The 12,676-nt window shown below is 41.1% G+C and overlaps 1 protein-coding gene across 3 annotated transcripts in view; it reads left to right on the top strand.

The window, feature by feature from the left end:
- The window catches only part of PPARGC1A (PPARG coactivator 1 alpha), a 373,942-nt gene that overhangs the window by 306,998 nt on the left and 54,268 nt on the right, over positions 1 to 12,676 (top strand). For all 3 annotated transcript variants that reach the window (XM_027686341.1, XM_027686343.1, XM_027686342.1), the window contains exon 2: positions 1,501 to 1,680. In XM_027686341.1, coding sequence (XP_027542142.1) covers positions 1,501 to 1,680 — 180 coding nt within the window. The remainder of the gene's footprint in view (positions 1 to 1,500; positions 1,681 to 12,676) is intronic.

The following is a 12,676-nucleotide window of genomic DNA, read 5'->3' as shown; positions in this document are numbered from 1 at the left end:
TAACTGGTATTGGGCAATTCACATCTATGGACACTGTGTTAGTGCCCTACAGACATCTGCCTTCAGAAAGTGACGCTTTCTGCATTGACTTCAATCCAAATAGAAGTTGGGAAATCATTCAAACCATCCAGTCAACTGACCGGAGTCGAGAAGGTCCTGCTCTTGGCCATCCTTAACACATTGCTAGAAATACTCAGGGTGGATGTCCTTAGGCTCAGTTGACTTTAGATGGCTTTTAACCATTCAGCGCCTGGTGCCTTTGCAGCATTACGTGTGCTTTGCAGTATACACGCATCGATGTAGGTGTTCAGAGGTGAGTTACAAGGATACATGGTACAGTGCAGTAGGAATTGCTTAATTGAGCAGCATTGACATATGGAACTCAGCTATTTGCCAAACTGTTACTACGTGTTTTCTATAATTAGGAAATGGTTTTGGTGGATACTCTGACATTTCGACTGCTGTGCTAAAGTTATTAATTTTTTCTTCCTTAGTAGGTCAGTCAATACCCTATCTAGCTTCATACTAGCATATGAAAGGATACTGATTCCAGGTTTGTTTGTATTTATCCCCACTCTCTTCCTAAGTTGTGCAGACAAAACATTTTGCACTGCTGAAGAGGATTCGTGGGACTTTGTTTACTGCCTCAATCAAAATATTTCACAGACCCTCCACTTTAGGATTACTGAATCAGAGGATGCCATAAGAGGAAAACCCATTTGATTCTCTCACTACATCCTCTCTCTGGGGACATTTAGGCAACTGTCTAGGACAGTAGATGTGTTTGCACCAAGCAGGTGAAAGGCTGTGTGAACTGACTGTGCCTGTCACCCAAAGGAGAATATCAGGATATTTCAAGCTGCACTTTGATTGCTATGATCCTGATATGTAACTGGGTGGCTGTGCTCTATGCACCGGGAACAGCAGCATCACTAACCCGTACGTTTTTATGCCCATATGGTAGCCACCATCATGACTGACCGCAAGGATTGTGGTAGAGTTCTGTAGAAGTGAAAGTGTGACTATCTCCAGCTTGAGCTAGCCCCCAGGGCTGAAGGCTGTAACAGGCTGTGCCTCTTTAACCTGAATGCATCAGGAAATGCGTGACAGACCTTGCCCAGAGGTATTCATCTGTAACTTGTACCTGCACTGGTTTGCTCTGAAGCAGGAGAATAAGGACGTGCTTTGGCCTGTGCTGTTGGATTTAAAGCTTTGAATACAATTGTTATCAAATAGTGTAGGGAGAAGGAAAGTCGTTGTCTCTGGACAGAGATGTGACAGAGAAGGCAGTTTATGCCCCTCTGTTTCCTCATCCCCTTTGCATACCTGTATAGTACTAGCGATGATCAAATACTTAAGTGGTTTTTTTCCAGAAAAAAAAGTCAATCCTAGTGACCCTGTGCCATAGCTAAATTGAGGTTTAATTCTTATCACATGATATTAAAGTTAATAGATTCCTGGTAATTAATGAAACTATTTCTGTGTTGCTGTATCCTGCAGTGTGCTGCTCTGGTTGGTGAAGACCAGCCTCTTTGCCCAGATCTCCCAGAACTTGACCTCTCTGAACTCGATGTGAATGACCTGGATGCGGACAGCTTTCTGGGGGGACTCAAGTGGTATAGCGACCAGTCAGAGATTATCTCCAATCAGTACAGCAATGAACCCGCCAATATATTTGAGGTAAGGCAAGGTGATGCAAGTACACATTGCAAAGTCCTTGCTTGCTTTTTTTCTGATTTTTTTTTTGTTACCCTGGTGGACAACAGTTTTACAATTTTTCCCCCATTAAGAGACAATAAATGTGGTGACGTGTTAAGGGTTATGATTGGTTCCTTTGATCTGCATGATTGGAACTAGGCCTGCGATCTGAAGGGATGTGGGGGGTGAAGCCTTGAAAGGATTTAAATGGAACTTTGGATTTTGGAAAGAAAACGGCTAAACAGTGCCTAGAGTACACTGCCATGTGGTGTCACGGTGTGGAGTTGCACAGTTGTCAGATACAAAGCAAAAGTCGAAAGTTGTTTGTTATCTTCTACTTGAATTCCTCGGCAAGAAGCAGAGTGCAGCACAGCAGCTAATTGATGAGTAGCTGGAACATTTCTAGTAAAGGTTTTTACCACTCAGAACCTTACTGTGCAAGGTTCTTTTGCACACAAATTGAGAGGTCCTCGTTGATGTATAAGGGAGAAAAAGGGTGGATTTGGCAGAGAAGTCATAGATCTCCTGGTGGAGAGCAGTCTAAAACTAAAAGTCGAAGAGTGCTAGAGAGATGTAAATCTTTTCTTTCCAATTCTGCCTTGGGGATCAGGGTGTATGAGAGGAGGGTTACTGTCCCTTTATCTCTGTCTCCAGTCTTCTTTCTTTTTTTGTGTAAAGCCTTCGTAATTCTCCGCCTCATGGTTTCAGGCAGCTGTGCCCCTCTTAAACCCCAACCTCCTTCCCTCTTTGGTAATAGGAGAGGCTATAGATTGTCCACTGACCAGGAAATTGGACAATAAATTGATTATCTGGCAGGAAGACCTTGTGCAAAAGCAAGCTACGGGTGCTGCCTCTCACATGGCAGGTACCACAGCTCCAGGAAGTACAGCTGGTCCACTGGCTCAGGGAAGCCCTGAATTATCATGGTGGAGTTTAAAGGCTGGAAAAAATTAACTAAAACAACATCATAAGATGCTTACTTAGGGTGGTGTCCTGAATAAAATCCTTTTTTTTTTTGTATACAGCTCTAAATCCACAGTGATCTCCCTGATGCAGAGGAAGTTGCACTGGATTTATACCAGTGTAACTGATAGCAGAAATTGGCCTTCTCTATTCAGTTTCTGTGATTTACATCCAAGTAACTTGAAATTAATTTTATTCAAATCAAAATAGGCCATGCAAAGCCTTGTGCTTAGGCCCTCTTTTTTCTTTAGTCGTATAGTGTTCTGCACCTTGTTTTACAAAGTTTCCAAACCCCATGTTGTTCTTGAATTGCAGTTGTACTGCCCCAGGCAGGGTACGGCCTGCTGGTGACTAGGTTTGGATGGTCGGTGGCAGGGAGGCAGGGGGCAGGGACCACACTTGCAGCTAGTGTGGTGCAGACTGGTTTTGCTTTTTTTATAATGGAAGAGACATATTTTTCCACATTTATCAAAAGCCAAATGCAAAGGCATTTTCCTTTAGGAAAAAACAGTTGAAGATGCAGACTTTCAAAGTGTAAGTTCCAGATAAGTAATACAAGTAAGTATTTACCAATTCTAAGCACACAAATCATTCCAATAAAACCAGTGGAACATGAGCACAGACTTGTTGCTTGTCCCATATGTTATTGCCTGGCTGCTCTGATGGCCACAGCTGCAGAGTACAAAGTTGTCTCAGACAGGTAGTGACCATTCCCCTACATGCCTTGTATAGGAATTGTCACTTCCTATATGAAATAATTCCTGTTCTGAAAATCAAAGCACGTTGCAAACAACAAGACAACCAGATAGGGTTGTAGTTAACCTCGGGAGTCAGTGACATGAGGTACTGGTCACTAGGGGTAACCTTGCATGGGCACATTTGGGTATGTTGAGGCTGAGGTGCCCCAGTGTGAAGAAACAGGAGGGGATATGTAGAGAAATGGGGAATGCAGCTGGGGGAAGGCACCTAGTCAGCAAGTAGTAGGTCAGAAATAATAGTTCAGAAATGAAATATGCTGCTTCTTTCCTAACACACGAATTCTGTTGTTTTCTTTGCGAATGCCTGGATTTCTTCACACCAATCGACTTCTGCTGCAGGCTGCATCGCTGTCTCTGACCTCACAACTTGGCCCATACTTACCTGTAGGCACAAATTGTGCCCTAATGGTATTTTACAATACTGCAGTGCAAAATTAGACTATTTTCAGCATTATAGTGTATTGCATTTACATTTCTTGGTTGCCTGGCCTCGGAAGATGGGAATGAAACAGTTATTTTCTCCTCCCGTACATTAACCCTGTCCCCATTCTCCATCATGCAGCTGGATACCTTACACTATTTCTTGCCTCTGCCGCTCTGTAATGTGACGACTGGGGGTGCTCAAGATCAGAAGAAGATGTCTTCTTCCTCCAGAGACTATCTCACATGTCTGTGAGGAACTATTTGTTTTAGCTGAGAGAATGGAAGTTTTGTGCAGTTTTCCATTTGGTAATCTCTAGATTTTTCCATATTGATCCTCATTGGCTTTTTTTAAAAGAAAATAACTTCTTTTTTTACCTTTTTTTGCTTCTTTTTTTCTCTCTTATCATCGTGGGAGTAGTATGTTTTATCTAACTTAAGCTTCCAGATGATGTGTTGTCATACAAAAATAGAAATACAGTCTGTTTGGGGTGGAGGGGAAAGAACCAGAATGACAAACAAATGCTGGGAAGTACAAGAGCAGAATTACTTGCACAAGCTGTACAGTGTTAATTGCCAAACCTAACCTTATTGAAACACAGTCTTGTTTGAGGTATTAATGCAGTACATATGGCATTGTCTAGGTGAGGGATGGTACAAAGTTCCTGAGTGTCTCTGGTGCACTTTTTTTAAGAAAGACTTGTATTTCAGAAAGTGAATTTTTGGTCTTACTGCAAATCATGTTCCTGAAAGCTCGCTTGAGCCAAGCACCCACAAGCTTAGACACTCCCAGTGGCTCACAGACTAGAAATTATTAATAGTTATGGTAGCAACCAGAAGCCAAGTGAGATAAAGGTCCAATTAGTCTAGATAGTTTGTAAGTGTTGAGTATAAATCCCTGCTCTCATCTGCTTAGGTGTGATGAGATACTGGCCTTCACTCCAGCATTAAAACACAACAGTATTTTGCAGACACACCTAATTCATCACTGCATTATTCTGCTCACGCGCCAATGTAACTGATATTAGTCCCGAATCAAACCTGGACTGTCTGCCCCAGCGCAGAGGCTCTTATCAATGTTTGAACTTGTGCACATTATGAATTAGTTGATTTCTTTCTATTCACAGCTTGATCACTTATTTTTTTTACCTAATATTCTTTGCCTGTTGCTCTGACTATTGGAAAGATAAAATGAAGGAGTTCTTGCCCCTCAGGGTACTGTCTATTGACACAAGTTTATGCAGGTAAATAGTTAACAAGTCACCCAAGACCAGTTATTTAGATGGTTCACTGCACCATTCACTTTTATGATTTGCTTTTGTGAAGAACTAGACTTAAAAAAATTGTATTTGCAAAATTTGATTTGGCTACTTTTAGAAAATCAAAATGGTTAGTTTTTCCTTCTCAAAGCCAATGCTATGTGAAATTGTGAACAAATGTACAACTTAACGTGTCACGAGTGAGAAAGCTTTTTGTTCACGAAAATTTTTGTTCTCCCTTGAGGCTTCTTCATATATACTATACCATATCATGTAAGATTAGCCACATTTAAAATTATTTATGACCCATGCCTAGCATTATGGAGAGAGAAGATATCTGCGGTGGGTGTATCTCTTTGTTGGCATGGTTTGCAAATAACTCAACTGATGTTAAGAGAAAATGCAGCCCATTAACTACCTGTTAAAGTATAATGAACCTGTGTAAAATAATAAATCTTATACTTGGCAAAACCCATTTTTTAGCCTTTAAAAAGACTTCAGAAAACCCATATTACTTGCCCTTCTGCATATTTCATTTATTTACATAATTTGTTTACATAATTCTGTGTTCCAGAGAGATGCTCACTGTATTTGATTAGTTTGCTTTTAATTGTTCTGTATGGGTGTAGCGCAGGTTACTTTTCAAGACCATTCTGTGTGCCATGTATTTGGAAAGCCTAAAAAGACAACTATGTAGACTGCCAAAAAGTGCTTGTATTACAAGCAATGAGAATGTGAGGAGAAAAAGAAATGCACAATGAAATGCAGACTGTCTTGCTCTTGGCAGCAGGAAAATTCATGGAGATAAATGATTTCTTATTTATTTGGAAGGGTTTGTATCAGGAATATGATGAGTGTTGAGGGGAGCCTTAAACATCACCAGGGCATTGGTTCAGATTATAAGCTCCCTCATGTTCTGTGGTGCTGCCAGCCTCTTTCACCATTGCAGGTTATTCATTCAAGGTTTGCAGCCAGATTGATTAATGAATGACCAGATCTTGCGTAAAATGACTTGGCCTGACTTTTAAACAACCACCAATGTTTTCTTTGCCAGTCTTGTGACTGGTGTTAATGGGTTTCCAGAGAACTGAGCCTATAGAGACTTTCTGTAGCGGCCTTCCCTAGCATTTTTTCCACTTTTTAATTTTCTCCAAAACTAGTAGCCCAGGGCAGGCAGTTCAAGGAGATATAATCTCAGGGAAAAAAAGACATGGTAGTCAAATCCTTGATGGCTGATGCCCTTCAGTGCCAAATCAGCATGATTTATCATAGCCATCTATTCAGCACAACAAAGGCTGGAGGTGAGCTGCATGGTGTACCTCACACAATATGCATAACTAGAGCTCTGAACTTTGAAGGAAAGCCTCAGAGCTATTTGCAAAGTGCTGGTGCTTAGTGAATACTAAATTACATTTAGGAAATAGTCTACTGCTACCAGTTATACTTCATTTTTATTCTTGACACAGACACCTAAATCAGAGAACAGTAACATTTCAGAGATTATGGTAGCAGTTTGGGTATGTTCCAACACTATAATAGGATCAGAATTTTAAGGCCTTTTTTATTATTACCAATAGTCACTTAGTTTCTACTGCAGCGTACTTTGTAGGGAATTACAGCTTTTACTAAAAAGATTAAAATGCTATTATGCAAATGATTGCAGTATGTTATTATGTTTACAAATTAACATCCATGGCTCAACACACAAATTAACTAACTATTCCATCTATATTATTAAGGATTTAATAAAGTAACTGTTGATAAAAATGAGGAGCTTGAAACGCTTAATAGGAACTGATCATGATTTAACATAGAACTTAAACATTGTGTTTAATGTTCTAGATGGCATAATGGCAGAATAAAGCTCGTCAAAGCACTTGAAAGGACTGAGATTGTATGCACGACATAGCAGCCTGTCTGAGAACTTAGAGGGCACAAACGAAATAGCTCTGAGCAGTAACGTAGAGCATATTGGTGAATCTGGGAGCAACACAGGGCCATCTCACATCAACATGTAGTTTCCTGCTCTAATAAGTAGTTTTTTTGAAATTTGGATTCATACGCATTGAGTGTTTTACATGATAGGCACACGTAGTGTACTTGGAAACTTGTGTCCTTCTAAAATGCATCCTGTAATGAAATGCTTCTATGGCAAATGGGATTTCATTGCAGAAAGTATTGCTGTATGGCAAAAAAGGGGAAGGCTGAGTTCAGGCTGAGATGACTTCACAAACAGTGCTGCAAATTGCTATTCCTAACAGTTCATAAGAGATCATAAAAGCAAACAGATAAGAGCTACTGAGGTCCTAGAGAAATGAATGTACAGTATGTGGTTATGGGATAGATTTAGTAGGGAAACAGACAACGTTGTGGGTTTAATACAACAATAAACATAAAAGGCTAAAGATGCAGATTTGGGATAGGAAACTTTATAAGAACAGTAAAAGGTAACAATGTATCATAAAAATCACTTGTGAGACTAGGAGAGAGACCGTCAGTTCCAGGGAAAGAAAATAGCAGACGCTTGGTAAAAGCATTATATTCCTGATGGAGCAGTGTCACGTTTCCTGTGTGTTTGTATGCATTACCTTTTCCAGTGTCTCTGGCCTGACTTAGGTCTCTACATCTGCTAAATAGAAGACCAGCACAATAACATCTTGTCTGTGTGGGATGATATATGTAAACTATAATCTATGATTAGCTATGCTGACATTTAAAAAGGCTCAAGCAGTAAGTGGAATTTATTTTACTTGAACCAGCTGCTATGTAATTGAGAAGAGTTTATGCAAATGCTCTGTATCTAGTGTTAGCAAGGTGTGCTGCTGCTTCCTTTTTTTCCCACTTGGACAAACTACAAACTGTCTAAACACATTTCTGTTTTAATGCAAGAACCTGGCATGTTGGTTGAAACCTTCAGGCAGGAAAGAAGTCCCAAATGAGCAAAAAAAAATTGCTTGGAGAACTTGTTGTTTGATGTATGAGGCCACCAAGACCATTCCCCAGGCGTACAATCAAGAAAATGCAACTGATCCCCTTCACAGTCCCATTAAGGAAACATTTCACCTGGAGCAGCCTTGGCTTGAGGTACTGTGCTGCTGTTCTGTAGAGCACCTGTCCTTTTTCTAAGAGGGAAGACTAGCACTCACCAGAACAGTAGTAAGCTAATTAGGTCATTAGGCGGATGTCTTGGCCTGTGTTAAAACCAGCCCTTGAGGACACTGTGTTACACTGTGTTCCCAGTGGCTACATAGCTAAATACAAACTGATGTCAGCTGCCATACAAACAAAAATGTAATAGCCTCCTTTCACAGAGGTCATCTTAAATCCACTTTGGTCACAGTCACATTCCACATCTGTTTTAGTGAGATGCAGCTTCTTAAGGTGGCATTTGGACTTCATAAGCACACAAACAACCGAGCTATAAATTGCTACTGCTGGAGTTATTTTGAATAAGTGTATACTGTTTCATATTTATAATGGTGAGGCTTCATAATATTCGCAGTGAATATATAACACAGATCAGTTCAACAAGCATGAAATTGTATGTTGTCAACTTGTCACATAAATAGAGCCGTATTCTAGCTTACCATAATGTTGAACTAAATATTTTCTCCCTGGAACTGCAGAGAGGGTCACAAAAATGTGGGACAGTAGCTCTGTCTTTTGTTAGAAAAACACTCCCAAACTCATTGCTAGTGGGAAGTAAATATTTCTGATACAATTCGTCTGGATTTTTTCTTGTCCATTTACTTAACAACAGCAACAGGAAGTTTGCCTTTCTTAGACAAATGATTGACTAGAAATTGTTAAATTTATTTCCATTAACGGGTTTTTTCTAGTGTAACCTTTTTTTTTTTATTGTTGCTATTTTTGTACTATGCATCATTGCTAATTGCTGCTAAACAATCCATCTTAACCTGGCATGCTCTTCCACTGCTGCCCCATCCCACTTAACATTAACTCTGGCCCATGCCATTACAGAAGGATAAAATCATCACAAGGCTTCATTTAGGAATTCTTTTCTCCTTGGTGCCACTAACCTATTGTGCCTGTGTAGGTCAGGAGGAGGAAATTGCATGGAGTATATTTGTTGCAGGGAGAAAATTTGGGTATTGAATCATGTCAAACTGTTTTTTTCCCCATGAACAGATTAAACATAGAAAGAAGAGTGTATGTGTGTCTGTGAAAACTTATCCACTTGTAGCTCTTGTTGTACTACAGTAGTTAATACTCAGATGCTTTGGAAATTTGCAGCCTTTCTGGAGGAATGCCCCCTGCCAGCTTTATAGACCTCTTTTTCTCCAGTGTCTGATTTTTATTTCAGTAGCTTTGTGCAGGTGCGTACAGGATCCTAATGCCTGTGTTTGCAAGTGATGGGCTGCAGCATTGGCAGGCACGGAGCTCTGACTGTGTGTGCTTGCACACTCAGCCATGGAGGCTGGGTTCAGGTCTCGGTGGAAATCATCCCCTTTGCAATGCATAGCTGGTTGCTTTGGCTGAATTTTCCATTCTGACACAATGAAGCAACAGTCTTGCTTCGTAATGATTGAGAAATTAATTAGCACTTTGCGGTGGTGATGAGTCTGAAGGGCCATGATTGGAGTTTGCTTTTTACCATATGCAGTAATCACTGGGTTTTGTTTATGAAAGCACAAACCCAAAACCTATTGAGATTTTGGTGTTGTCATGAAGCTTGAGCTGTGTGATGCACTGGAATAATACTTTCATTTCCTCACACACATCTGTGCTTTTGTGCTTTACTGTGAGTAAAACAATGGGGTGCTGGTCCATAATTGGTACTTCTAATCACTAAGACGATAATCAGAAGAACAGAGTATTTTCTGTGAGGAGCTGCGGTGGCAGCCTCAGGCAAGTGTTGTTGACTTCTTGATTTATGACAGCTTTGAGTTGCCTGAACTGCTCGCAGCCATCCAGCTCATCACATAAAGTTCAGGAGGCTCATCCCTTCTAAGCACATTGCAGGGTTAGAGGTGCCAAATGGACAGAGAGAACTTCTTACACCTCTCTTTTGTTTGCTGCCAGAACTGCTCCTTGAAGGCTCAGTGATATTATATCTAGAGATTTGGAGGGGCAGTCCATCAAATGGTCTGAGGGACTGCAGATCTCTCCTACAGGAGCTGCATTTGCATGAAAATAGAGAAATTGGGTGGAAAAGTTTCTCACCATGAGATTGCTTGCAAGGAGGTGCAGTAATGGTTATCTGGAGGATTGGTTTGGTCAGAGGAACATTCTGCTTCCACATGACCTGCTAGAAGAAACAATGGGATTTTTCTCCTGGAATGGTAGTTTTTCCGGGAGGACAAAAAATTCTGAAAGTACTCCAAAACCTTTGCAAAAAACCGAGTTGTTTTTTCCCCATGTTGCTGTTTAAGCAGTGACATAATGATTCAGGAGCTGCATCAGAGACTGCAGGAAATAAAAGTTATGGAAGTTAGACTTCTCACTGAGAATTTTACTTCGGTGAGAACGCTGTAGGCTTATGCATTTCCACAGAGCAGTCGGTGACCATAACTAAAAAGCAGGTATGATGAGAGTTTTACAAGTCTTGTAGTATTCAGAATTTTTTTTTCCTTTTATATATGTATCATTTGATTAGCTGGATCTGCACTCTGCCAGGCCCCGTATATTGAGACTCAGGGAAGTGAATCTTGGGTCTATTGGTGTCCACTTCAGGAAGGTTTCTTGGTGAGGTGTGGGCAGCCAGGTAGTGCTGGTGACAGTGTGGGTGGTAAAGGATGAAGAATGAACTTGTAGCATGGGAGGGTTTTGCAGAATCACAGAATGGTTGAAGTGAGAAGGGGTCTCAGGAAATCATTTGGTTCAAGCCCACCAGGGAGGATTACATGGAGCATGTAAAGTTGAGGAATTATTCCTGTGTTCCTCTGCTGCTGCTTCTCCTCTCCTTAAAATGACTTTATTAGTACTGGTAATGAGTTCCTGATCCCATTTGGGAAATCTTACACTATTGTCTTAAGCAACTATGGAATTTCCTTGAGGCATGGCTGTATATAGCAAGAAGCCCATTGTAGTGGTTTGACCCCAGGCAGCTCCCAGGCCCCACGCAGCTGCTTGCTTACTCCTCCACCAGCAGGACAGGGAGAGAATTGGGAGGGTAAAAGTCAGAAAACTCATGGGTTGAGATAAAGACAGTTTAATAAGGAAAGCAAAAGCCATTCACACAGGCAACGAAAAAACAAGGAATTAATTCACTGCTTCCCATGGGCAGGCAGATGTTCAACCATCTCCAGGAGAGCAGGGCCCCATCACGCTTAACGGTGACTTGGGAAGACAAATGCCATCACTCCAAACCTCTCCTTCCTTCTTCTTCCCCCCAGCTTTATATACTAAGCATGATGTTATATGGTCTGGAATATCCCTCTGGTCAGTTTGGGTCACCTGTCCTGGCTGTGTCTCCTCCCAACCTCCCATGCACTCCCAGGCTCATTGCCAGCATGGCCGTATGGAAAGTAGAAAAGGCCTTGCCTCTGTGTAAGCCCTGCTCAGCAATAACATAAACATCTTTATATTATCAACCCTGTGTTCAGCACAAATCCAAAACACAGCCCCATACCAGTACTGTGAAGAAAGCTAACTCTACCCCAGCTGAAACCAGCACATTTTTTATGGCCAAGTTCTAGTTTTCAGAGGAAGTTGAGTGCCAGTCAAGAGTGTTCTCAGTCTGGCCTTGGTTTTCATGTCAAATTTTCAAATAAGGAAACCTACTTCTGCTAATCTTAGCTTCCACAGGAACCAGGCTTGTCCATTTTCACAGGCTTGTTGTTGGACCAGTGAAATTGTGAAGTTGTCAGGTTGAAATGGATGCATATGCAATTATTTTAATAAAGAAAACCTAAGTGCATGCTTACTGACCTCTGCTTGGATGTGCCCTGTTAGGCATTTGACCCTCTGGGCATGCACAAAAGGATCAATAGGCTTTTATTTCTACCTTTCTGAGGGAAACATACACATTTTTGAAATTCTTTTTCTGGTTTTGTTTGCTTTATTTTTTTTCTCCCACCAGGACTGGTGTGGATTTTCTTGGCTGTATTGACTGTCCTTAAAAGCCCAACTATCAGTCTTCACATAAGTATGAAGATATCAGGCAAAACACTGGCAATTGTCACTTCAATTGCATCTGGAGAAAAGCCAAAATAGCTTGTGGATTTTTTTTCTGAGACATAAGAAAACATTGCACAGTCCTTAACACTGCAGAGACATTCATCCATTTCCAGTGAAAGGGTGTCAAAGTGCTTCTGCTTGTGTGTGATGGGAGTGTTGCCATCTCCTGTCATTTTCTTTGCTGTTGATCCCACTCTCATACAGAAAGGGTCAGGTCAGATGCTTCTCTGAAGACCAAGTCTCCCATTTGCAGCAGGAAATCTCTCGGGCGGAGAGGATAATGTTACAAAACAGAGGCTAATATTACAAAACAGCTCTGCTGCCTCTGGCACAGTCTAGAGCATCACAGACCAGTAACTCCTATCATGTCACTCTTGCGGCACCTTATTATCTCTGTTTTTCTGTAAATCCGATCCGAGACTGTCATTACCAGTTTCA

This window comes from Neopelma chrysocephalum, unplaced genomic scaffold (assembly GCF_003984885.1).
Source record: "Neopelma chrysocephalum unplaced genomic scaffold, ASM398488v2 Primary Assembly neopelma1_71, whole genome shotgun sequence".
NCBI classification, from domain to species: Eukaryota; Metazoa; Chordata; class Aves; order Passeriformes; family Pipridae; genus Neopelma; species Neopelma chrysocephalum.
This window is presented reverse-complemented; position numbering and strand designations above follow the sequence as displayed.